Raw genomic sequence first — 24,357 nt, forward strand, 5'->3', positions numbered from 1 at the left:
CACAGGTAGACAGCGTGGGAGTCCAGAACCAGGGGTCACAGTTTAAGAATAAGGGGTAGGCCATTTAGGACTGAGATGAGGAAAAAACGTTTTCACCCAGAGAGTTGTGAATCTGTGGAATTCTCTGCCACACAAGGCAGTGGAGGCCTATTCACTGGATGTTTTCAAGAGACAGTTAGACTTAGCTCTTAGGGCTAAATAAATCAAGGGATATGGGGGGGGAAAGCAGGAATGGGGTTGGTGTCTGTGGATCCATTGGAATAGGTTTGAGTCCTTCGAGAAGCGGCAATAATACTAATGTTCATGTGCAGTTTTAAGATTTGAGTTTCTCAGTCTCTATCCATAGATTTTGAGGCAATGTTTTTTTGTGTATACTTCTTCATGGATATATGGAAGGTGTTGTCAGGAGAATGACCTTGACTTCAGCACTTTGTGTCCTGCCAGAGGAGGTAGTTGAGGCAGGCACTATAACCACATTTAAAATACATTTGGACAGGTTGAGAGGGATATGGGGCAGGCACAGACAATTGAGACTTGTTTGCATCATGGTTGGCATGGGCCAAATGGCCTGTTTTGGTGCTGTACGATTCTATGTTAAAGAACAGATCAACCTTTAACAGTGCTTCCACTGACAAGCAGGACCACACACAGTGAACCAGCAACAATAGGAGTGAATCAAGTGATCATGTGCCACAACCATGTGATTAGGAAACCTGGCTCACACCTTTGAAATAAACTGAACCAGGATAGAAGCAAAAGGCAGCAGTTTATTATTCAGTGTTTTATTTTCAAAAGTGGTCTTAAAAAAATACATGCGCACGCCCTTTAGTGACCTCAAAATTACTGCATTAAACTTACTAACCATCGCTGCACCGCTTTAATAGCAAAATGCAAATTCGGCGATTTGTTTTTTTTTTTACAGAACATTCCAGTTAGAAGAAAACCATACAAGAAATTAATACCGATGGTTAAGGAGTATGGACCAATGAGGAAAACCTGCTGATTCACTTGTAGCAATTTTACGGCACTCAAGTCATTTGCTATTCCCACCTCCCCTTCATCATTGCAAATCCGGGCTCCAATTCCGAGCCCCGAGGAGATATGTTGGCTATTTCCTCTCTCCCACTGTAAGAACCAGGTAACGAGCTTCCTGGTGCTCTGTGGTCAAGCAGAAATAAGTAACCATCATGGAAACCCCAACTACGTGTTCCTGGGACAACCTGTGGACTTTGATGCAATGCAAATGCCTTGTATCTTGTGTTACTGGATGTGCCAAATTGGTGCTTCCGTGTATGGACAAGAGTGGACAATTGGGTTTTGGTAACATTTTGGACAGAGAAGGCAGCCATTGGGTCCACAATGTCCCTGCCTGCCCAATCGGCCCAATCCCACTTTCTCGCTCCCGGTCCCAACCTGTAGGCCGCGGTTCTACAATGCACAACAAGGAGTTTTTAAACATTATAATGTTTCTGCTTTATATCACTTTCGAGGCAGCAAATTCCAGATCTCTACCAATCTCTAGGTTTAAAAAAAACTCTCATCCCCCTTTAAATTTAGATGTTAACACTCTCTGGGAATGACAGATTAAGATAGACAAAGTTTCAATCAACAGCTCACAAAAACATTTTTTACACAACAGTTCCTACTGTCTGCAAACTTTCCCTGGGATTACCTAATCTGCCTTCTGAAAATTCAGATTATTGCTATCTAAATCCACTTTGGCTCGGGACAGTTAGAAGTCCTTCAATCGGGTCATAAGGACAAAACACAATGTCCCGAAGTAACACAGCGGTTCAGGCGGCTATTGAGGATACACGGCCCATCTCCATATTCATGACATGGTCTTTTCTCGATAACTTAAGGCGTGAAATGTTGAGGACAAATCGGAACTGGTTATAATATCGTGACTGAAACAGCCAGGAAGTAATCAATATATATATTTCACACGTTATTAATCTTAGGCAGAAGGATCGGAATCAGATCTAGGAGATTTAAACAAAATAAATAATGCAGAGAGAGAAGAAAAACAATTTCAATGCACCGTGACCTCACCTGGCAACAGCAGCCAGAGCTGCCTGCGCAGTCACTCAAAGCACATTATTTAGGAACCAGATTGTGTCTAGTTTCAAGAGGAACATTCTTCGTTTAAAGTACACAAACACCAAACAGGTTTCATATGATATCAAGGTTAAAGATCACTGTTTAGCACCCAATCACCAGGCTGTCAACTCAAGACACAAGTTATATATACAGTACCCTCCATAATGTTTGGGACAAAGACCCATCATTTATTTATTTGCCTCTGTATTCCACAATTTGAGATTTGTAATAGAAAAAAAATCACATGTGGTTAAATTGCACATTGTCAGATTTTAATAAAGGCCATTTTTATACATTTTGGTTTCACCATGTAGAAATTACAGCAGTGTTTATACATATTCCCCCCATTTCAGGGCACCATAGTGTTTGGGACACAGCAATGTCAAGTAAATGAACGTAGTCATGTTTAGTATTTTGTTGCATATCCTTCCTTTGCATGCAATGACTGCTTGAAGTCTGCGATTCATGGACATCACCAGTTGCTGGGTGTCTTCTCTGGTAATGCTCTGCAGCATATTCAGCATATAAAAGTCATGCTCAATTGAATTCAGATCAGGTGATTGAATTGGCTACTCAAGAATTGACCATTTTATAGCTTTGAAAAAACTCCTTTGTTGCTTTAGTAAGGATCATTGTCTTGCTGTAGAATGAACCGCCGGCCAATGAGTTTTGAGGCATTTGTTTGAACTTGAGCAGATAGGATGTGTCTATACACTTCAGAATTCATTATGCTACTACCATCAGCAGTTGTATCATGAATGAAGATAAGTGAGCCAGTACCTTCAGCAACCATACATGCCCAGGCCATAACACCCCACCACCGTGTTTCACAGATGAGGTGGTATGCTTTGGATCTTGGGCAGTTCCTTCGCTCCTCCATACTTTGCTCTTGCCATCTATTGTCTATTTGCGATTAGTAAGCTCACCAGTGCTCTCTTTCTTCTAAATGATGTTCCAAACAGTTGATTTTGGTGAGCTAAATGTTTGGCTGAGGTCTCTGACAGTTGTATTCTTGTTTCTCAGTCTCATAGAAACATAGAAACATAGAAATTAGGTGCAGGAGTAGGCCATTCGGCCCTTCGAGCCTGCACCGCCATTCAATATGATCATGGCTGATCATCCAACTCAGTATCCCGTACCTGCCTTCTCTCCATACCCTCTGATCCTCTTAGCCACAAGGGCCACATCTAACTCCCTCTTAAATATAGCCAATGAACTGGCCTCGACTACCCTCTGTGGCAGGGAGTTCCAGAGATTCACCACTCTCTGTGTGAAAAAAGTTCTTCTCATCTCGGTTTTAAAGGATTTCCCCCTTATCCTTAAGCTGTGACCCCTTGTCCTGGACTTCCCCAACATCGGGAGCAATCTTCCTGCATCTAGCCTGTCCAACCCCTTAAGAATTTTGTAAGTTTCTATAAGATCCCCTCTCAATCTCCTAAATTCTAGAGAGTATAAACCAAGTCTATCCAGTCTTTCTTCATAAGACAGTCCTGACATCCCAGGAATCAGTCTGGTGAACCTTCTCTGCACTCCCTCTATGGCAATAATGTCCTTCCTCAGATTTGGAGACCAAAACTGTACGCAATACTCCAGGTGTGGTCTCACCAAGACCCTGTACAACTGCAGTAGAACCTCCCTGCTCCTATACTCAAATCCTTTTGCTATGAAAGCTAACATACCATTCGCTTTCTTCACTGCCTGCTGCACCTGCATGCCCACTTTCAATGACTGGTGTACCATGACACCCAGGTCTCGCTGCATCTCCCCTTTTCCTAGTCAGCCACCATTTAGATAATAATGGATTATTTGACTTTGATTGGCACAACTTTGGTCCTCATGTTGATAAACAGCAATAAACGTTTCCAAAGGTGATGGAAAGACTGGAGGAAAGACTGGTTGCTGAGAGCTCTCTTTTACCTGCTTTAAGGAGGCAATTAAACACACCTGAGCAATTACAAACGCCTGTGAAGACAAGTGTCCCAAACATTATGGTGCCCTGAAATTGAGTGGGGGGGGGGGGGGGGGGGGGGGGGGGGGGGGTGAGGGGGAGGGGGCAGCTGTAATTTCTACATGGTGAAACCAAAATAGCCATAAATAAAATCTGACAATGTGCACGTTAACCACATGTGATTTTTTATATTACAAATCTCAAATTGTGGAGTACAAAGGCAAATAGACAAATGATGGGTTTTTGTCCCAAACCTTTTGGAGGGCACTGTCGATATATTTATAATGCGCATGTGTACACACGGCTGTTATTCTAGATACTATATATATAGTTAAAATTTCTTATGTACAACTCCTCACTGTACATAATATAAAATAAATCCAGCGCTTGTTTACACGGTAAACAAGATAAACCCATAAACCCACGACATATCAAAATAGAACAGTCATCACGTCTCCATGCATTAGTTTATAGAGTTAAAAATGAACACGTTTGAAACTCGAGTCTTCTTTAGTAAGATATCTTATTTTTAAAAAGCCCTCTAGAATGACGAGTTTTGAATGGGAGTAATAGGCGAACACATTGCGTTGATGTTGCAGACATTAAACTTAACTTAATTTGTCCACTCCTACAATAGTCGGAGATGCTTTGAAGTTTTGGGTGGAGAGAAGGAAACACAGGGGAGGGAAGCAGCAATAGCACGTTAGTCAACCTGCACATTGTAATCCGGGGTCTGTAGAACAATCAGAGGGACTTGGAGACGGAGTGGATAAACATACACAAAGCGGCAAAAAAACGGCAAGACAGATAGTCATTCCGAATGCAGCGAGAGACAGGAAGCACTGTTATGGTAATGGAGTGAAAGTAGTTGATATTTTTTAACCCATTCTCCCCAATTTAAAAAAAAAGACCTAGTAAATTTCTACAGGGATGGCTGCTTTTTTTCTCTTTATTTCATTCATGCCGTGTGATAACAGTGTTACTAGCAAGATAACTGGCAAATGTTACTGGACAGTGAACAGGTTTCTGAAATCACCACGGGACAGATCAGACCTCAGTTTGAGAGCAGCAAAAACAACAAATCCCGATCACAGAATATCAGGGAAAGGAGATGCTTCAACTCACTTCCAATATTGCAATCTCTATAATCTATTTTATCTGAACCTAATCTCTCCGATTCCATTTGACCTCTTGCCTCACCAGATCAAATCAACATATTTACCACCAGAACTGTAAGCCACTGGAAGCAGAGCCAAAAATCAAGCAAAAATGTTAAGAATGCAACATATAAATCCAGGAAAAAAAAGAGTTGATGGGACATCTATTGCAAGTAGTTGGTTAAAACAGGAATCATGAAGGTATGCAATGCCAAGCCCCAAGAGGCCCTGGCATGGTTCAAATGTAGCACTGGCCTAGAGATGTATTGGGTGGAGATTAGCTAAATTCTTAATTCAACCTTGCATTCTCCCGAATATTGTATATTAAGGGAATTAGACCTGTCGGACATATTGGGGGATGTGTAAAAACAAAAGCCGTAGAACAAAGAGCAAAAAAGAAAGGTCACTATATAATTGCAATCTAGTTTTTTTTAAATGTGATGTCGCATAGTCTTTCAGAAGGAGGTAGGGTGGCTGAATAGCTGAAGAATGAGGAAGCAGGAGACAAGAGGCTGCCAATAGATGAGAGATGTTCATGGTTGAGTGTTTCCCCATAGTACCAAACATGGGCTTGAGATGAAGAAAGATTCTTTGCCCGCATTCTGCAGACATACCATTCAATATTGAGGCTGCCAAGCTTTTGATTGGGAATAAATTAACAAAACTTGAACCATTGACCCAATAAGGTGGAAACTGCAGATGCTGCTTCACACAAACGGATGCAAAGTGCTGGAGTAACTCAGCCAGAGCATCCCTGGAGAACATGGATGGATGACGTTTCGGGTCAGAACCCTTCATCAGATCGAAGAATGAACCCGGCCCAAACATCACTACATTCTATGTTTCTATGTCTATCACCTATTCATGTTCTCCAGAGATGCTACCTGACCCGCTGAGTTACTCCAGCACTTCATGTCCTTTTGACCCAATAAGGTAGTTGTTTTAATACCAATTTCAAAACCAGAAACTCAGGATTCTCGTCTGAAATGTCAAAGCTTGTTATCAAGAAGGATTATCGGTTGTGAAAAGGGTGGGTCTTTATTAATGATAATCAACTGTGATAGTTCAGCTCCAAATATGGATCAGAGAAAATATTCTGCTGGATTCAGAGATAGAACTCAGGCAAATAAATGTTACTCCTGTCAGTCCACATAAATAGAACACATCTCTCTAGGTAACACTCAAAGTTAGTTCAGTGTTGGTTAATTCTAACTTAAATCAAAAAAGGCATTTCAATGTATCAGGTGTGAGAACATTTTCATGTTGTTAAAATGCATGTATGACAGAAACTGCTGGAGGGGACAATGTCTTAGTTTGAGAAAGCAGAAAGGATCACTTGTCCCTCAGATGATGATGGCTCTAACCAATGTGCCACAGGCAAGTCATTGCACAGAACCAAAAAAACATAAATAAATTTAAATATTCTCCTGAACCTGATTCCCTTGCAACTCGGAGCATTTTAAATAGCAACAAACCGTCTTTATCCCGCTCTGTAACAATTTGTGGTTTTAATGTTTCAAAAGACTTGCAAGAAAATTTTTGCCTCTGAAAATAAACATACTCCAAGACAGTACAGAGAGGAGATGCTGGTGCAGACTCAGCAGCTCCAGCAGCTCGCTGCTGCGGGCGGTCTTTCATCAGTAGGTTGTTGATCCGAGCTCAGGTTGCTCTGCATCAGATGCTGGTGTGTTCTTTGAAAAATCTGTCAATGGCTGCAGGACTGGTGATCCCTCAGTTTCAAAAACAGCCCTTTGTGTAACCTTCTGCCAACATGCATCCACACCTCCACCACTTTCTCCCTCTCACTCCCGGTGCAATCCATTCAGACATTAGCTGGTCTCCTTGGGGTCGTTTCCTTGCTGTCGGCATGGATTTTATGCTGGTTTACGATATGAAGATCACAAGGGATCACTTAAGAATATTGCCATTGTTGTCAGACAGTTTTTGTTTTAAGCTGCTTTGCTTTCCCCGTTCTTTCATGTCCGGAGATTGTTATATCCGAGAGGAAGGATAAGAAAGTTCATAGAATAAAACATAGGCATCACTTGTCCTTATCTGGCTCGATGACACTGGGGTCACCCTGTAAAAAAAAAAAAGGACCATTTATGAATTATGCCTCCTATTTTATACCTGCCTCTTCCATTGACAATATATCGACTGAAGATGCTTGACAGCTGCTCTTCAGCCTGCATTAATGTCATTACCCAGATTATTTTGTTAATCTGTTTGTTATAGAATGTGGCATCACAGGCAAAGCTTATCTCCAATTGCCCATGCACCAATGGCTTGCCTGACTATTTCAAAAGGCAGCTACATATCAAGAACATTGCTACCGTCGCCAATCATGAAAAGGCCAGACTTGTACGAGGATGACAGATCCCTCCTCTGAAGGACATTAGTAAACCAGATAGCTTTTGCAACAATCCATTATTTTCCAACCTAGCTTCTCTCCCTGAATTTCATTACTTACAGGTCGTCCCCGGGTTAGAGCCGGTGCGTATCCCGAACAGTTCACAAGTTGAAAATGCACCCGCGAACCGCGATCCCACATGGCAGAAGGTACCTGCAGCTGCCAAATCACCAATCTCCCAAAAGGTAATTGCTATTATTGGGCAGTACACAAGTCATGGTTTTGAAAGCTGGGGAGGACCTGTCCTTGGATTTGTTAGCTGTCATCGATTCCAAACTAATTTATCTTCATGAACAGTCCATGACTCCAGGGTCTCAACCCAAAACTTCACCTATTCCTTTTCTCCAGAGATGCTGCCTGGCCCACTGAGTTACTCCAGCCTTTTGTGTCTGTCCTCCAAATACTAGGCCACACCCTATGTTACTGTACTCTATGCTCTCACCCAATGTCCTTCTTTAGGAGGGTAAATCCTAGAAATTCAGGACCAGTCCATGTGATTGAGGTACTAAATATTTAGTTAACACAAACTTGCTTGCTTCATTCCCATCACTTGTTATCAGGTCAGTTGGCTTCTCATCACAGGCCAGACTGGAAGTATGGAGTTTTGGAACTGGTATTTGTAGGATGTGGTTGCATTAGTTTTGGTGAAGTGGAGAGGGAATGAGGATGGGGTTCAAGGGAACAGCTGTGCTTGGCATGTTGAGAGTAAGAACTCACCTGGAGTCATTGAAGTTGTACCACTCTCCAGACTGTGGGTGCTTGCAGTAAGCAGTGTAGTGACCACCCATGGTGGTGCCCGAGTGATTGGACACAGCATAGAGATTGTAAACTGCATGAACTGTGAGGGGAAAGATTGAAAGACAAAGTAGTTTTATCCAACCGTTCCATAGCAATTGATCCAATTTAACTAGTAACGATAGAAAGAATATCTGAATATTCCATGACGAAACACTGACAGGAATATAACTCTCAAAGCCAGCTTAATCCTTTCCTTTCATGTTCTTGATTAAATTTTTATCCTTTTTCCATCCACACAGATTGGATTGAGAAACTGCTGAATTTAATCCATTTCACCTCTATTTCCAACTTTTCATTCTCCTTTCATCCACTGAACTCCAAAATAGGATGTGTCCATTTAAAGGGACAGGATAAAATCAGCAATGTTGGTAGGTATACTAGAGAATCAAGAGTAATAATCACCATGCTGCCGACTCCTAACTTGATGCAAGTGTCTGAGCAATTGGATTATGACATTATCCTACCACTGGAGGTGGCCAATACCACAGTGGCACATCTAGGCCATGCGGTGACATGTCAATAGAGCCCCATGATGACAATTCAGAATCAAGAAGTAACAAAGCAGTGCAAAGAGCAATGATTTAACACACTGTACGCAACTCACCACTGCTGTCAGAACTGAACTCTCGAAGGTCAAGGTCCTTCAGGGGAAAATTTACAAAGGTAGAAAGTTTACTAGTACGGACCCGTGCCTCAGAAAATCGCTTCAAATCTAGAAGAGACATTGAGTTAAGGATCACAGATCGAAAAAAAAATAATAATCAAGTCTGGTCTTGTGATGAGAAAAATAACCAAGGAAATTGAGCAGACTGGAGCCAGGAAACCATATTACACAACAGCAAACCTTCTGGTTTTTCTGCTCAATGAGATTAACATCAATTTACCTGCTAAATAATGATCAGTGTGTGGAAGATGATAGAACATTTAGTTTCATCGCTGCTCATTGCTGGGGAAGAAAATCAGCTAGACTCCTGGATCGTGACACTAGTCCATGATAACACCTTCTGGGTGACAGTATGATTAAGCTGGCATGTGGCTGAGACTGAACTCAAACATAATTGTTCTGCCCCCAATCTCAGTTAAATAATGGCCAGTTGTTGAGATACCAAAGACTACTCCGCACCCTAACTACTGCACTCACAGATAATCAGTACCCAGGGCTACTGACTTTTATGATCCTTGGGCTGCTAAATGCCACTGGGTTGACATCAGGATTGGTTCAGTGTGGACTGGAAATGAACTGGGGCCTATAGGATTATTCCAATTCAAAGTCAGTCAGACCCCACATTCTGTTTCACTTTTCAGTATCTAACATGTTAAATGAACTCCCACTTATGAAACACCATGTAGAGAACTTTTCAACCAGAATACAAAAATAATATTACAGAAAACTATTGATCAGAAGGATACGAAGCACTAGGATCTTTGGAAATTTCTGGATTGTGAATTTCTTAGTACATTTTCTTCGGACTTTGCATCTGTAACAGGTCTGGAACACAGAGGCACTAGAGTTAGAACCAGGAAGCTAAGAGAAGGCACATACTATAATTCACTCAAAACAAAGTAGGACACTCACAAGTCTATATGGATCTACAAAACATTTAGGTAGGTCATTCCACTCCTCCATTCAATTAGACTATGTTATATAAGATCATCCATTTTTGCCCATGCTTACTGTTAATCTTGTTCAACCGTTTGTGTCTTAAAAATACCTAGTGTCCCTCACATCCATAGTTTGAAAATTTGTTTGCTGCTTTCACTTTTGAATGACCTAGTTTTAACATTAAGGAACTTTTTCTCCCCATTGTTCTGTGCTCTCCACCAGAGAGATACCTTCTATCTACATGATCTACTCTTTCTGCGGTTTTAAAAACGTTGATCGTATCATCACTTAATTGTACATATTGAGGGCATGATAAGCTGATCTACAAATGAACCCTCTGAGGCTGTGTAAGATTAAATCGAGTTATCAGATCCGTCAGAGAGGCAACTGGGCAGGGCAGTCATGTTTGGTCATTGTTCCATGACTCATGCTGGCGAGGGCAAGAAGGATTTGTACTGATGTGATGATGCCCTCTGGGTAGAACTGCCATTTGCACGCCGCATTTATTTCAATAATGGGCAGATGGTGACACCCTTACCCCAGGAGCAAATCAATCATCAATCAGAAGGTACAGGAACCTGAAGACTGCAACGACCAGGTTCAGGAATAGCTACTTCCCCACAGCCATCAGGCTATTAAACTTGGCTCGGACAAAACTCTGAACATTAATAGCCCATTATCTGTTTATTTGCACTTTATCAGTTTATTTATTCATGTGTGTATATATTTATATAATGGTATATGGACACACTGATCTGTTCTGTAGTCATGCCTACTATGTTCTGTTGTGCTGAAGCAAAGCAAGAATTTCATTGTCCTATCAGGGACACATGACAATAAACTCTCTTGAATCTCGAATCTCAAATCATCTCGGTAAAGAAGGGAAGGAAATTTGGTTGACGAATATTAAGCACTAATTGAACATAAAATATGTTAACCCCCACATTCCAAATTTCTAATATTCCTTGCCAGCAAAGCATTGTTAGTTCCTATTAAATTGATTTTGCCATGCATCATTTATAGCATGGTTTTTTTACCTCTATTTTCTTTTGATTGAATAAATAGTTTTAGAAAATAAGGTGGAAACAAGGAACTGCAGATGTTGGTTTACAAAAAAAAACATAAAGTGCTGGTGTAACTCAGCAGGTCAGGCAGCATCTCTGGAGAATGTAGGTAGGTGACATTTCAGATTCAGTCTGAAGAAGTGTCTCGACCCAAAACGTCACCTTTCATGTTCTCCAGACATGTTGCCTGACCCACTGAGTTACTCCAGCACTTTGTGTCCTTTTTAGAAATTTTGTTTTTTTGATTTAATCTTTAAAACATTTTAACCACTAAAATGTAGTTTCTCAAGACCAGAGGCTCAGGTGTAATTGAACACTGGCAGATATTTGAGGTGAAAAAATGTTGGAAACAAATTATTTCTTGCTTTGAAATTTGAGATGATATAATTATAGTAAAGGAAATAACATGAATCAACATAATTATTTATAATAGGGAAATGATATCTGATGTTCAATAGAGCTCTTGAGAATGTAACACATACGATACACAAGGAACAATCAATGAATAAAAGAGTTATTTCAGGTTGGCATGTTGCTACAAGTGGGTTACCTCAAGGAATAGAGTTTGGGCCTTTTAGTTACAATTTATAATCTTGATAATATAGGGTCAAAATCTAATATATTCAAGTCTGCTGTTGATGGAATGCGTTTGGGAAACTAAACTGAATGACTTTCACGGAAAATTACTTGGAAAACATAGTAAATGACATAAAAGATGCTGACAGGTTAGGTGACCTGTTAACCCTCACATGCATTGATGGAACTCCAAGTAATCAAAGCATCAAGGATCAACTTACTGGCTTTTCATCTCCATCCAGAACATCCTCTTTGGTGAACAGTCGTATACAATCCATCAGTGAAACTTCTCCATAGCTTTTCTGCAAAACCATCAACAGCTGGAATTAATAAGTAACTCAGAACATGTTTTATAAAATACTGATAATGATAAAATATCAGTAGAAATGCTACAATGTAATTTTATGTAATCACCAAAAATAGGCTGCTAATAGTCATGAGAACCCTTAACTCAGTTTCCTACTTTTCCAGCTTCTACCCCTAACTCCAATCTGTCTAAAGAATGGATCTGCCCAAAACATTGTCTGTCCATTCACTCCACAGATGCTGCCTGACTCGCTCAATACGTCCAGTACTTTGTGTTTGTCTCAAGCTTCCAGTATCTGCAGTTGATGGTGTCTCCCTATGCCCCCACTGTTGTCAGATTCTATCTGAACATCAGCAAAATGATGGAGGGCGCACACTCCTGCTGTTGCCAGATGATGTAACCTTTTCTGTATCCCTGCTTTCCCGAGTGCAAGAATGACACTTTTGGAAGCCTGAATTTAAACCTGATGCAATCAAATTCTGTAAAAAATCTCTGTAACTTTGGGGAAGGTTTAAACATGTAGAAAAATAGTACTGGGGTAAATACAGGAGACAAGAGAATTTTACTTCTTGCCATGAATCGGTGGCCTGGAATTGAACTGTACTTTCTCACCTTTGAGATGGGTAGTGACAGGTCCCAGAAGGGGTCAAAGACTGTGGAACAGTAGCCGCACTCACTGCAGGTTAGAGAGCTTTTTAATTGGCCCACAAAATGATCTGAAAAAAAGGAATTCGGAAAATTAGATGGAATTTAATTTAGATAAATGTGAGGCGTTTCATTTTGCTAACACAAATCATTGCTAGACTTACACAGGAAATGATAGGGCCCTGGAGAATATTGTGGAACAGAGACACCTAGAGATACAGGTACATAGTTCTTTGAAAGTGGCAACACAGATGGATAGGGAGGTGAAGGACGTATTTACCATGCATTTCTTCATCGGTCAGGGTACCAAGTACAGGAGTGGGGATTTAATGGTACAAGGCAATAGTAACACCACCTTTGGAGTACTGTGTACAGTTTTGGCCACCCTGCTATTGGAAGATGACAATAAACTGGAAAAGGTACAAAAAACTTTACAATGATGTTACAATGACTGGAGGGCGTGAATTATAAGGAAATGCTGGATAGTTTAGGACATTTTGCCCTAGAGCATAGTAGGCCGAGTACTGACCTTATGGAGGTACATAAAATCATGAAAGACATACAGTAGCTAAATTGAATAGTCACAGTCTTTTCCCCAAGGTAGGAACGATAAAAGCTATGAGGTATAGGTTTGCTGAGAGTGGAAAGATTTAAAAAGAACCCGAGGGGCACCTCTATCACACAGAGGATGGTGTGCACAGGCTGCCAGAGGAGGTTTTAAAGGTGGGTACAATTATGACATTTAAAAGACACCAGGCCAACTACATGAAAAGGTGGTTTTGGAGGAATATGGGCTAGGCTCAGGCAGATGGGATGAGCTCAGTTAGGCAACTTAGTTAGTACATACTTAGACATTTGTACTTGACGAAGTGCATATGTCAAACTAAATGTTTAACACTTACCTACAATCCGACTGTCTTCCCTGTCGAGGTATTTCTTCCACATTCTTCTACCTTTTTCATCATCACTAGAAGGGGACAGCAATGTTTAAATTAAGATACGAACAATTGAATAGTAACAATTTTCAACATAAACAACACAAAATGATGTACTTGGTGTAATCGATGTTCTGAGTTTTATATTAATTCTAGCTTTTCCTTCATTTTTGAAACATTTGTCAGATTAAACAGCCCAGACAAAATGAGACAGCGCCAATGCACGGATAGCTGTTCAAGGGAATTAGATTTGGGTGGCATCTTCATCTCGCACTACTAAATATGGGAGATTTCTCAAGCTTCACAATAACATCAGGGAAATAAGGAACAGAAGTTATTTTTAATCACCGTCTCTGTAGCTGAATGAAAACTACAATCAACAGTTTAATCCCACCATTGATGTTCATCCATCCACGGGTGAACATCAGGGACATCGAGGAAGATGACCGACTTTGGTGCCTTCCCTCACAGTGGGAAACTTTTTGATTCTGCTGTGTGCGGATGTTTTATGTTGGACTCTATTGTGTGTTGTGTCTTTATTTTATTGCATGGCTGTATGCATAAACAAATTTCAGACCTCGGTCTGACAATAAAGTGCCATTGTATCGTATTGTATTGGTTAACTGTGAAGATTGCCTAGAGGAAATTAAGAACTTGTTCACCATGTGGAGATATTCCGAGAAGAGAAAGGAAAAGTTAAGAGTAAGTTGTACCTGGGAAGGTACGGGATTGGAATGGATTGTACAACTTACTGGAAATTATTCTGGGTAATTGGAACAAATAATTGACGAGAAATACATGAGGAAGAAGTGGAAAGAAATAAAATTAGAGAAGGCAAGATAAATTAAGGTGAAGTGATCCATGTGGAGCCAAATGGTTCGTTAGAATCGAAGGAGGGAAGTGAAGCAGTAAGTTCAGGAATGGAACTCAACTGCTTGGCTCAATCCATCCACACCAGGGTTAAGGCTATTGAGTAATTTGTGAGCAGGCGATTAATAAAAAGGCATCGATCACACTTCTACTTACTTGAGATGGTCCAAGTCCTCCACTGTAGCCTTGGTCCGCACTGACACTCGGTTCACTTCATTGTGGAGTCCGTCCAGCAGGAAACGGAGAAACTCCTGTGCGTCCTGTTGACTGAGTGAGTAAAAGGATTTACAAATACAATCCGGTGACGAAGAATGGGCAAACTTGCATTTTTATAACACATTTCACAACCACCAAGACATAGAGATGATTTAACACAAGGAAGAAAATTGTGATGGCTGGTTTCAATAGTATTAGATATCATTTGGTCGTCACTTACTTGTAACCCACAAATCGTGGCGCATATTTCTGGATTTGCGTTTTGAACTCAGAAGGACTGATGGGGTCATTACTGGAGGATGACCAAAGAGCCTGGAGCAGCTTTGCAAATTCTGAAAGAGAGAACAGAGGGCAATGAGATTCAGTGGGATTATTCCGTGCAGTTTGAAGTGTACTCAAATTATTTTAGATGTTTTTGTAGAATTGTACAGAATGAGAAGCTTTGGCTCTGCAGCCCTGCACCCAAGAGTCAAGAATGTTTTATTGTCATATGTCCCGGATGGGACAATGAAATTCTTACTTGCTGCAGCACAACAGAATGTGTGAATATGTAAACATAGTTCATAACGGGGGAAGAGAAAAAAAGAAAAAGTTTAATAAATAACAAATATAGTGCAATAATAATATAGTCTTTTGCAGTTCAGAGCTCAGAGCTTATTCATTGTTGCGTTTAATAGCCTGATGGCTGTAGGGAAGAAGCTGTTCCTGAACCTGGACATTACAGTTTTCAGGCTCCTGCACGTTCTTCCTGATGGCAATGGTGAGCGGAGTGGAGTGTGTGGCCAGGATGGTGTGGGTCCTTGATGATTTTGGCTGCCTTTTTGAGGCAGCCACTCCGATAGATCCCTTCGACGGTGGGGAGGTCAAAGCCGGTGATGGACTGGGCAGTGGTCACAACTTTTTGTCATATTTTTCACTTCTGGACGTTCAAGTTGCCGTACCAGGCCACGATGCAACCAGTCAGAATGCTCTCTACCGTGCACCTGTAGCAGTTTTGGAGAATCCTCTTCGACATGCCGAATCTCCGTAATCTTCTCAGGAAGTAGAGTCGCTGATGTGCCTTATTTATAATTGCATCAGTGTGCTGGGTCCAGGAATGATCACTGGAAATATGCGGCCCAGGAATTTGAAGTTATTGACCCTCTCCACCATCGTCCCATTGATGTGAACAGGATTGTGGGTCCTCATCCTTTCCTTAACAAAGTCCACAATCAGATCCTTGGTCTTACTGATGTTGAGAGCCACGTTGTGCTGGCACCATTATACATGGCACAAAACTTTCCAATAGCTTCACTATTCTACTTTTTCCTTAGAGCCCCCAAAAAATGTATCTTTCAATTCTCCTATTCTGCCTCAAACATTCTTTCAGGCTGGGTATTTCAATGTAATTTGGTGTTTGAACAAATGAGCCATGATGGTGCCTGCAGTCCCTTTGCTTTGACTTCAATTTGTTCCCTCTTTTTATTGACTCTTCTGCCTTGGAAAGTGTTTCTCCTTATTTCTCTGGAGTGCACAGTGATCCTGTTGGTTGTAATGTTGCCTCAGTTTCAATGATCCATGTTAAATCCTGATTTCCATTGCCATCAGTGTGTGGTTTGCTCGTTCTTCCTGTTGACTACATGCTCCAGTTCCCAACCCCATATCCTGAAGACATGAAGATTGGTCATTTAAATGGCCAAAGTAAATTGTCCCTATTGTACAGATGAGTGGCAGAGGCCCGGAGAGTTGGAGGGAAGGTATGGAGCATTAATAGGCTTAGTGTAGGATTGGTGTAACTGGGTGCTTGATAGTCAGCGCATTGAAGGACCTGTTTCCATGCTATGCAACTCTAACACTGTGAGAGCATCTCTTAAATGTGAGTCACTCAATAACCTTCTCTACTCCAAGGTGAACAATCCCCATTAATTTCAAAAGACAAAAAAAAAAAGAATCAAAACTAAAACTCCTGCCAAGAGAAAAGCGATTTTTGGACAGATTGCTGATGGGATGTTTCCTGGTACTTTACCTCATTCAGGAGGAAATCAAACCTACAAACACTGATTTTACAAGAGAGGATGTAGAGGGAAGCAAACAGAACCATTCTAGGCAGATCAAAAGCAAGATGAGCCCAAAATATTAATTCTGTAAAACTATTTAATAGTTCCCTTCGTTTGTCAGTTCCTTTTGTCTCAGTACAAAACTGCCACTACAACAGTCTGGAAATGGAAGCTGATGAGCGATGACACACAACATGTGCACTGCACCACCAGGGACCTTTGAAATTTAGTGCATTTATGAAACGCCTGAGATTGAGTGTCAGCTGTCACTTTTGCAAGGCCTGTGATGCAAATCACGTTGGAACTCTTGGTGATATGCAGCTGATTTATTTTTGCCGCACATTGCTGGATGGTTTACATGTGTAAAGTGCTTGGCAGTAAAACCATTGAAATTTTGGAAGCAAATATATTTCCCGAGGTACCTCCAACGTCGACACTAATGCTGATGTATGATCAATAGGCAGCAGTTGTGATGGTAAAAATCTGGGTGCAGTATTCAAGAAACCTTGGGTGCTGGGAATGGAATTGCTACACATTTTGCAACACTTTATTTAGGTATGATGAAAAGCCTACCTGAAGCGTCGCTGAAAATCTGTCGCTGCGGGTGTGCGCGATTTTGGCGCCGTTTAGAGGGGGGCGGGTTTAAAACGCGATTTTCTCTAGGCTGTTCAAATCGAAGATGTTCAGCCTAGTTAATTATTAACGAAAAATCGCTGGAAGACCCCGTCGCAAAAGCTATTATTAGTTTTAAAGGCCTCGTATAATAGTTATAGTAGTTTAAAAATCAATCTCTAACCCCGCGACCACCAGCAACCGCAGGGTCTCATAAAGCAGTCAACTGAAGGTAGGCTGCATATTTTTACATTAAAAAGGGCTTCTTAAGATCCCTTTATACAAAGTTTAATATTGCGAGTAGCTCATTTTGGGCCCATTATATCCCGCAATATTTTTCTGGGCATTTGGTGGCACAAATCTACCGCAATGTGAACGTTCTAAACCAGCGCGTTCCACAGGGACCCACTGGAAAGCTGATTTAAAATGGGCCTTTATTTACAGCAATTGAACACTAAATTCCTTCCATTTGGCCTATAAATTAATGTAAATGAGATTTAAAAATCATGTTTTATTGTGAATTATTTGTGAATATTATTTGGACATTTAGGCTATTTAAAAATGTTAATCATTTATTAAGAAATGGATAGATGTTTAGATCTAGTAATTGAAGTCTGAAATTAGCTACAATTAGGTAACTAACTAATTATATGCTTTAATTTCAGGTCATCCAAGTAAGATTATTTTATATTTGTTTCAGAATGCTTCAATCTATGATAACTGAAAATTTCATTCAGTTCTCTTAATTTTTAAGAAAGTTATGGGCTTTTGACTGTTCACGATCACAGCTTTTTTGTTATGTCCATAGAAAATCAATAGGGAACAAGATGCTCATTTCCGAGTATGAAAATGGCCATAACTTTTTAAATACTTGAGATATGAAAGTGAATTAGGTGTCAAATTAAACTTATTTTTATGCTTTATCTGATGGGATAAATTGCAGACTTGATTTTTAAAATCTCAAAATTTTGTAACATTGCTACTTTATTGTAATTAGGGGATATAAACAGAACCTGCTGAAAATGCACAATGGGGATCAGGTGGCATCTCTGACATGAGAAGAAGAGGTTTCAGTGCAGTCTCATTACTCTAATAGGAGGTTTAGCAGGAGTGCTTACCTTCCATGAGCGCTGTGTTGGTGCGACTCCGGTTGTTGAGCTCTCGCCGGTAGTTGTTCTGAATACAATAGTCTCGCAGTTCCCGGGTGTTGCTCAGGCATTGCAAGATGGAGTTCATGAAGCACTGCAGCAAAAGTGGAGATGGAAAAAAGGAATGTTAATGACCACATACATCAGAGGCAATAAAAGGTAGAATGACTCAGAGTTATTCTGCAAACAATAACTAAGACGCTGCTATGGATCCCAAGGGCAGGACAACTTTGCACTGAGGAGCCACAGTCTGAAGAAGCGTCTCTACAGAGATGCTGCCTGTCCCGCTGACTTACTCCAGCATTTTTTGTCTCTCTTTGGTTTAAACTAGCATCTGCAGTTCCTTCATACACAGATATCAATGACTTGCTTAACTCTAAACAGCAACAGAAACAAAAGATGGGCCATAGTAACTAGGTGATAAAAATATTCAAGAGATGGAACAAGAGAGATAAATCTAAAATAACAATTCCAGGGATACTAGGTCAAACTGAAGAAGGGTCTCGACCCAAAACGTCACACATTTCTTCTTTCCAAAGATCCTGTCTGTCCCGCTGAGTTACTCCAGAATTTTGTGTCTACTGTTGGTTTAAACCAGCATCTGCAGTTCCTTCCTACACACTATTGTGTCCCCTGTCTTCCTGTTTTCCTCCTTCTTCTGGTCATCAATGCATAAATATGACTTCCTAAACTATGACACCAGCCTTTGACTGCAACAGAAGCCCTGTCCCTATCAGAACATCTTGGGTTTGAATCCCAAACAGACCCAGTGAATGGAGACCGCAGCCCCAACTCTGAGCTTCATCAGAATACTTACATCTGTCAGGATTGAGCCTGCCAAGGCCAAAGAAAAACTCTAAGGATTCAATTCATATCAGGCATGAGATTCGTTGTCATCAAATATGATAAAGGATAATTAAAGCAAGACTACCTCAGCCCCCTTCACCACCTCAGCCCCCGTCACCACCTCAGCCCCCTTCACCACCTCAAGAGGCAGCGGCAGTTTTGTCCCAAGTTATTTTCCTTCATAACAGTTCACTAATCCCCCACCTGCAAGCTTGAGCCGAGGATTTGCTTTGAAGAGCTGTGTTTAAACATAGTTTGAATGAGCAACTTCAGCTCGTTTATACAACAGAGACAAAAGCAGGTGTCTTGGGTTCAGGTGGGGCTTGTAAATCCTGTGCCACCATTTCCACAACATGGAAACAGTGAGCCAGTGTTTAATCAACAAGGGCTGTTTTGGGTTTGGTTCACAAACTGTCTTGAACTTCTACCGTCTCACCTTGTGCCATTGATAACACTGGTGAATTAATACCCAATGCCCACACAAATATTCCAAGGTGTCTTCCATTCCAGCCCTTTACAACCAAATTCATCACCCTAACGCCCCTGTCCCACTTAGGAAACCTGAACGGAAACCTCTGGAGACTTTGCGCCCCACCCAAGGTTTCCGTGCGGTTCCCGGAGGTTGCAGGTGGTTGCCGGAGGTTGCAGGTAGTGGAAACAGGTAGGGAGACTGACAAAAACCTCCGGGAACCGCACGGAAACCTTGGGTGGGGTGCAAAGTCTCCAGAGGTTTCCGTTCAGGTTTCCTAAGTGGGACAGGGGCATTAAGGGTCAGATGATAAACATATTACTGAGCACCCATAATCAGGATCAAACCCACATCTCTGGCGCTGTGAGGCAGCAACTCTACCGCTGCGCCACCATGCTGCTCAGTGTCCAGTGAATGCCGTCATTATAGTCACTTAACTAAAAGTTATTGCAGTGAAAGAGTCACTCTAATGCTGCCAATTCTCCAAGAATGGCTTGGACTTTCCAAGAATTAGCCTTTATACTGCACCCCAACTGAGCTCCCCTTCAAATCAATTAAAATAACTGCAAAACACATTCCTAAATGAGTGCCAACTTCTGGGGATTATCCAGAATCAAGTTAATCTTTTTCCAACTGAAAATAAAACTTACAGTGTTGCCCAGATTCCGAAGTCCCACAAGCCCCTGGTTGGTTTTAGAATTCTGTAAAACAAAAATCGGGAAAAAAAGATTAAATTGAAGATTTTTAATCTTCCGACAAATAATAGTCTCACAGATGGGAGTCCAATTGGGCTTTGAATTAATTAGTAGGGGAAAAACATAAGGGTGGAACAAACACCTTAAGCACAGTTGGCGTAAACAGTAATGCCAGTAATCCCAGCACTCAATGTTCTCACATCCTTGCACATAACAAAAGAAAGCCAATTAAACATGTTCTGACATGGATACTTATTAACCCGACATGAAGCTGAACGTTTAGTTTTTAATCAAAAGTTCCCTCTTTCCCTCACCTAAGCTCTTGATTACCAATTCTCCCTGGGATACAAGTACCACATGTACAGATTCTTCATGGGTTGCAACAGGTCCCACCAATCTCTGGGGTATGAGTTCCCTGGTGAGAAGGGGGTTGGTACAACGCATGAGTGGCAGGATTCATCTCGACTAAGCAACCATCAATGTCCAAATGTCTTTGAAGTCATGTCATTGTGCTTGCCTCAACCTCATCCTTTGGCATCTCGTTCCATATGTATTTCACCCTCTGTGTGAAAAAGTTGCCCCCCCCCCCCCTCCAGATTCCTATTAAATCTTTCCTCTCTCACCTTAATCGATGCCTCAAGTTCTTCATGCCCCTACTCTGGGAAAAATACCGTGTGCATGCACCCGATCCATGCCCTCGTGATTATATATACCCCTGTAAGATTATCCCTCAGTCTTCCACATTCCAGGAAGTAAATTAATTCCTCCACAACTTCTTTCCCCAACTCATTCCTTCAAGTTGTGACAACTTCTAAAATAACCTACATCTTCTCCATCTGGTAATTATTATATGCAACAAAAGAAAGGAGCCTTAGAATGGCAGTAACATAAAACAATGCCATCAATTGCTAGGCCGTAAACAATTCACATCATCATCAGGAATGTCATTGAAGTTAATTACAAACAAAAATAATTTTATCAATAAACTATTCTTACCAGATGTTTCCAAACAAGAAAAAATGACTTAGGAAATATTACAATTCATCTCATGTGTGGGGGATTCATCCAAAAAGCATTCAACTATGTACTGTGAATGTTTTTTTGTTTTAATTGATTGTAGTTTGAGCATTGGGGGGTAGATCATGTTTAATCCATCTTTACCAAGGCTGGATTAAGCATGACAACCAAGCTCTGGCAGTCACTATAATGATCTGCAAATGGCAGCTAGGTGTTAGGTATTGGAGTCACGTGTGTCGAGGAACAGTGTAAAGCTTGTCTTTGCACGCTGTCCAAAATCTAGCCATAATCACACTACCCAGTTCCCACAGCTGCTGCCCACATTCAGTGAAGAATCTTGATATAAACAAGTTAGTTAGTGGCTCACATGGATCAGTAGAAACAAGGCCCACCATAGTGTCCTTGGCATATTTTGCAATCGATAGGAGGGAGAGATAGACCAGTCATGATTGAATGGCGGAGTAGACTTGATGGGCCAAATGACATAATTCTACTCCTATCATTTATGACCTTATGACTCGTGTGTAAACCCACACCACACACCCATCCCTGTCCTCTACGTTTCTGTGACCTGGACTCCCTAAAGCTGGGACCTCAAAATATTTGAAAATACCACCATGCGGTATGATAAGCAGACCAACCTCAATGTCCTATTCCAGGTCAACCTATACCTTGAGGCTCACGTTGCACTTGGTCAGTGACTTTGGGCAGGTCATGTCATATATGGCCAACACCAGGCACATGAAACAAACCCAATCTCCATTTGGAAGGTAGACAAAAGTGCTGGAGAAACTCAGCGGGTGCGGCAGCATCTACGGAGCGAAGGAAATAGGCAACGTTTCGGGCCGAAATTCTATTTGGAAGGGATGACCACATTGTCAGAGCAAAAGATTCAAGGATGTGCTCAAAACTTGCTTGAAAGAATATGATATCCCCACTGACTCCTATGGATTTTCGGCCCCTAACTGTTCAAAGTGGAGAAGGAGCTTTGGGGATGGAATTCAGAGTCAGCATGGCCCTACATTGAGAGCACACACAACCCTTGCCTTCCCGGGCTCCCTTACAGATATCTCCCGCCTTGTGTGTGGAAGAATCTGCAGTTTCTGCACTGGTCACATTAACCACTTCAGAAACCACTGTAGCAAAGTAGAGGCAAGTCATCCTCAAACCTGAGGGACTGCCCACAAAGAACAAGCATCCAAGTACAAGACAGTGAGACCACTGATCCAGTCTGGGAGAAATACCCACACAAATCATGTGCATGAAGGAACTGCAGATGCGGATTCACCCCAAATGGTGAAGTAACTCAGCGGGTCAGGCAGCTTCTCTGAAGAAAAGGAATAGACGACGTTTCGGGGCGAGACCTTCATCAGACGGATCATACAAATTACTTTTGAAGTCCTATAATGACATTTTGTTGCTATTTTATGTGCTTTGAGAATCAACAAACATCCATTAATATTTGTTCGTTAACAAGACTGTTCCAAACTCTGGAGTGGGACAAGGGCCCATGACCCCCAGATTAAGAGGCAAGTTTATTTCACTGTGCATGTGACGAATAAATCTGACTGTGACTATGAAGAAAGAGTGAGCTGTGCTAGATGATCCACCCGTCAGTAGAGTCCGTTTACTGAAGTGCCACGCGTGATTTGAACAAGTGACAATCTGCAAGTTGTGAATTTAACCTTGCACCATTCATTCTGACCAATCAAGTTACCAAGGCTCCGAGCTGGTTTATCAATGCTGACTTTAAATTTTTGAAAAATCACGAGATATAATCAGTAATTCTAGGAATGGGGATCAATGGACTGGGAACAAAGGACCAAACAGATTTTAGAAACATAGAAATTAGGTGCAGGAGTAGGCCATTCGGCCCTTCGAGCCTGCACCGCCATTCAATATGATCATGGCTGATCATCCAATTCAGTATCCCGTACCTGCCTTCTCTCCATACCCTCTGATCCCCTTAGCCACAAGGGCCACATCTAACTCCCTCTTAAATATAGCCAATGAACTGGCCTCAACTACCCTCTGTGGCAGAGAGTTCCAGAGATTCACCATTCTCTGTGTGAAAAAAGTTTTTCTCATCTCGGTTTTAAAGGATTTCCCCCTTATCCTTAAGCTGTGACCCCTTGTCCTGGATTTTGAAATTCCTTTTACATTTGTTCTATGAATGGGGATGATTATTTCTGCTTCCCTACACTATAATTCCATGTCATGACTTTCCATGCTGCTATTTAATTCCATTAACAAAACCCTATCTAGGAAATACTAATCCTTCTGTTACTAAACTACCCGGGGAGTAACCCTGCAATTCCCCGTGCCCTCTCCAGAGTAAAATAAACTGTATAAATTGCCTGGCGTATTGACCATTCTCTGAACAAAAGGTTCTGAAATATTGCTTGACAATGTGAACATGGTGACCAAGCCCAATTCTCCCCCACACACAGAAAATACAATAGGAAACGTTTGCTTGGAGATCAGTTGCAAGGACTCTGGCCAACTAAATCCCATCTGAACCATGGCTTCAACAACACTGCTCCCACTCCAGGTATGTCCTGTTCCAAACCCAATTAACTTGGTCTCAGTTCAAACTAGCCCATTCCTGATCCAAGCCCGATGGATCCCGAGTCAGCAGGTTGGTTTCGAGCACGAGTTGACAATGTAAACACTTATGTTATTTAGACACAAAATGCTGGAGTAACTCAGCAGGTCAGGCAGCATCTCTGGAGAAAAGGAATAGACGGAGTTTCAGGTTGGAACCCTTCTTCAGACTCATGGCTGTGGTTAATGGGTCGGGGTTAAAACGTGGTCGTGGAGCCAGAGAACAGTAGGAATCACAGAGGGAGAAAGTGAGAGAGGGTGTTACAGAAAGAACTCCCTTCAAAGTAGGCATTCCAACCAG

At 41.4% G+C, this 24,357-nt stretch overlaps 1 protein-coding gene across 6 annotated transcripts in view; it reads right to left on the reverse strand.

The window, feature by feature from the left end:
- Positions 1-4,216: 4,216 nt before the first annotated feature.
- Positions 4,217-24,357, reverse strand: part of usp2 (ubiquitin specific peptidase 2) — a 115,373-nt gene continuing 95,232 nt past the window's right edge. For all 6 annotated transcript variants that reach the window (XM_033049978.1, XM_033049976.1, XM_033049977.1 and 3 more), the window contains 11 exons: positions 20,391-20,441; positions 18,396-18,519; positions 14,850-14,961; positions 14,570-14,680; positions 13,511-13,575; positions 12,576-12,679; positions 11,878-11,958; positions 9,824-9,902; positions 9,018-9,125; positions 8,333-8,453; positions 4,217-7,285 (listed from right to left, as the gene is read on the reverse strand). In XM_033049978.1, the coding sequence (XP_032905869.1) occupies positions 7,198-7,285; positions 8,333-8,453; positions 9,018-9,125; positions 9,824-9,902; positions 11,878-11,958; positions 12,576-12,679; positions 13,511-13,575; positions 14,570-14,680; positions 14,850-14,961; positions 18,396-18,519; positions 20,391-20,441 (1,044 nt within the window). In that variant the 3' untranslated portion in view covers positions 4,217-7,197. The remainder of the gene's footprint in view (positions 7,286-8,332; positions 8,454-9,017; positions 9,126-9,823; positions 9,903-11,877; positions 11,959-12,575; positions 12,680-13,510; positions 13,576-14,569; positions 14,681-14,849; positions 14,962-18,395; positions 18,520-20,390; positions 20,442-24,357) is intronic.

Source organism: Amblyraja radiata, chromosome 33 (genome assembly GCF_010909765.2).
Source record: "Amblyraja radiata isolate CabotCenter1 chromosome 33, sAmbRad1.1.pri, whole genome shotgun sequence".
NCBI lineage: Eukaryota > Metazoa > Chordata > Chondrichthyes > Rajiformes > Rajidae > Amblyraja > Amblyraja radiata.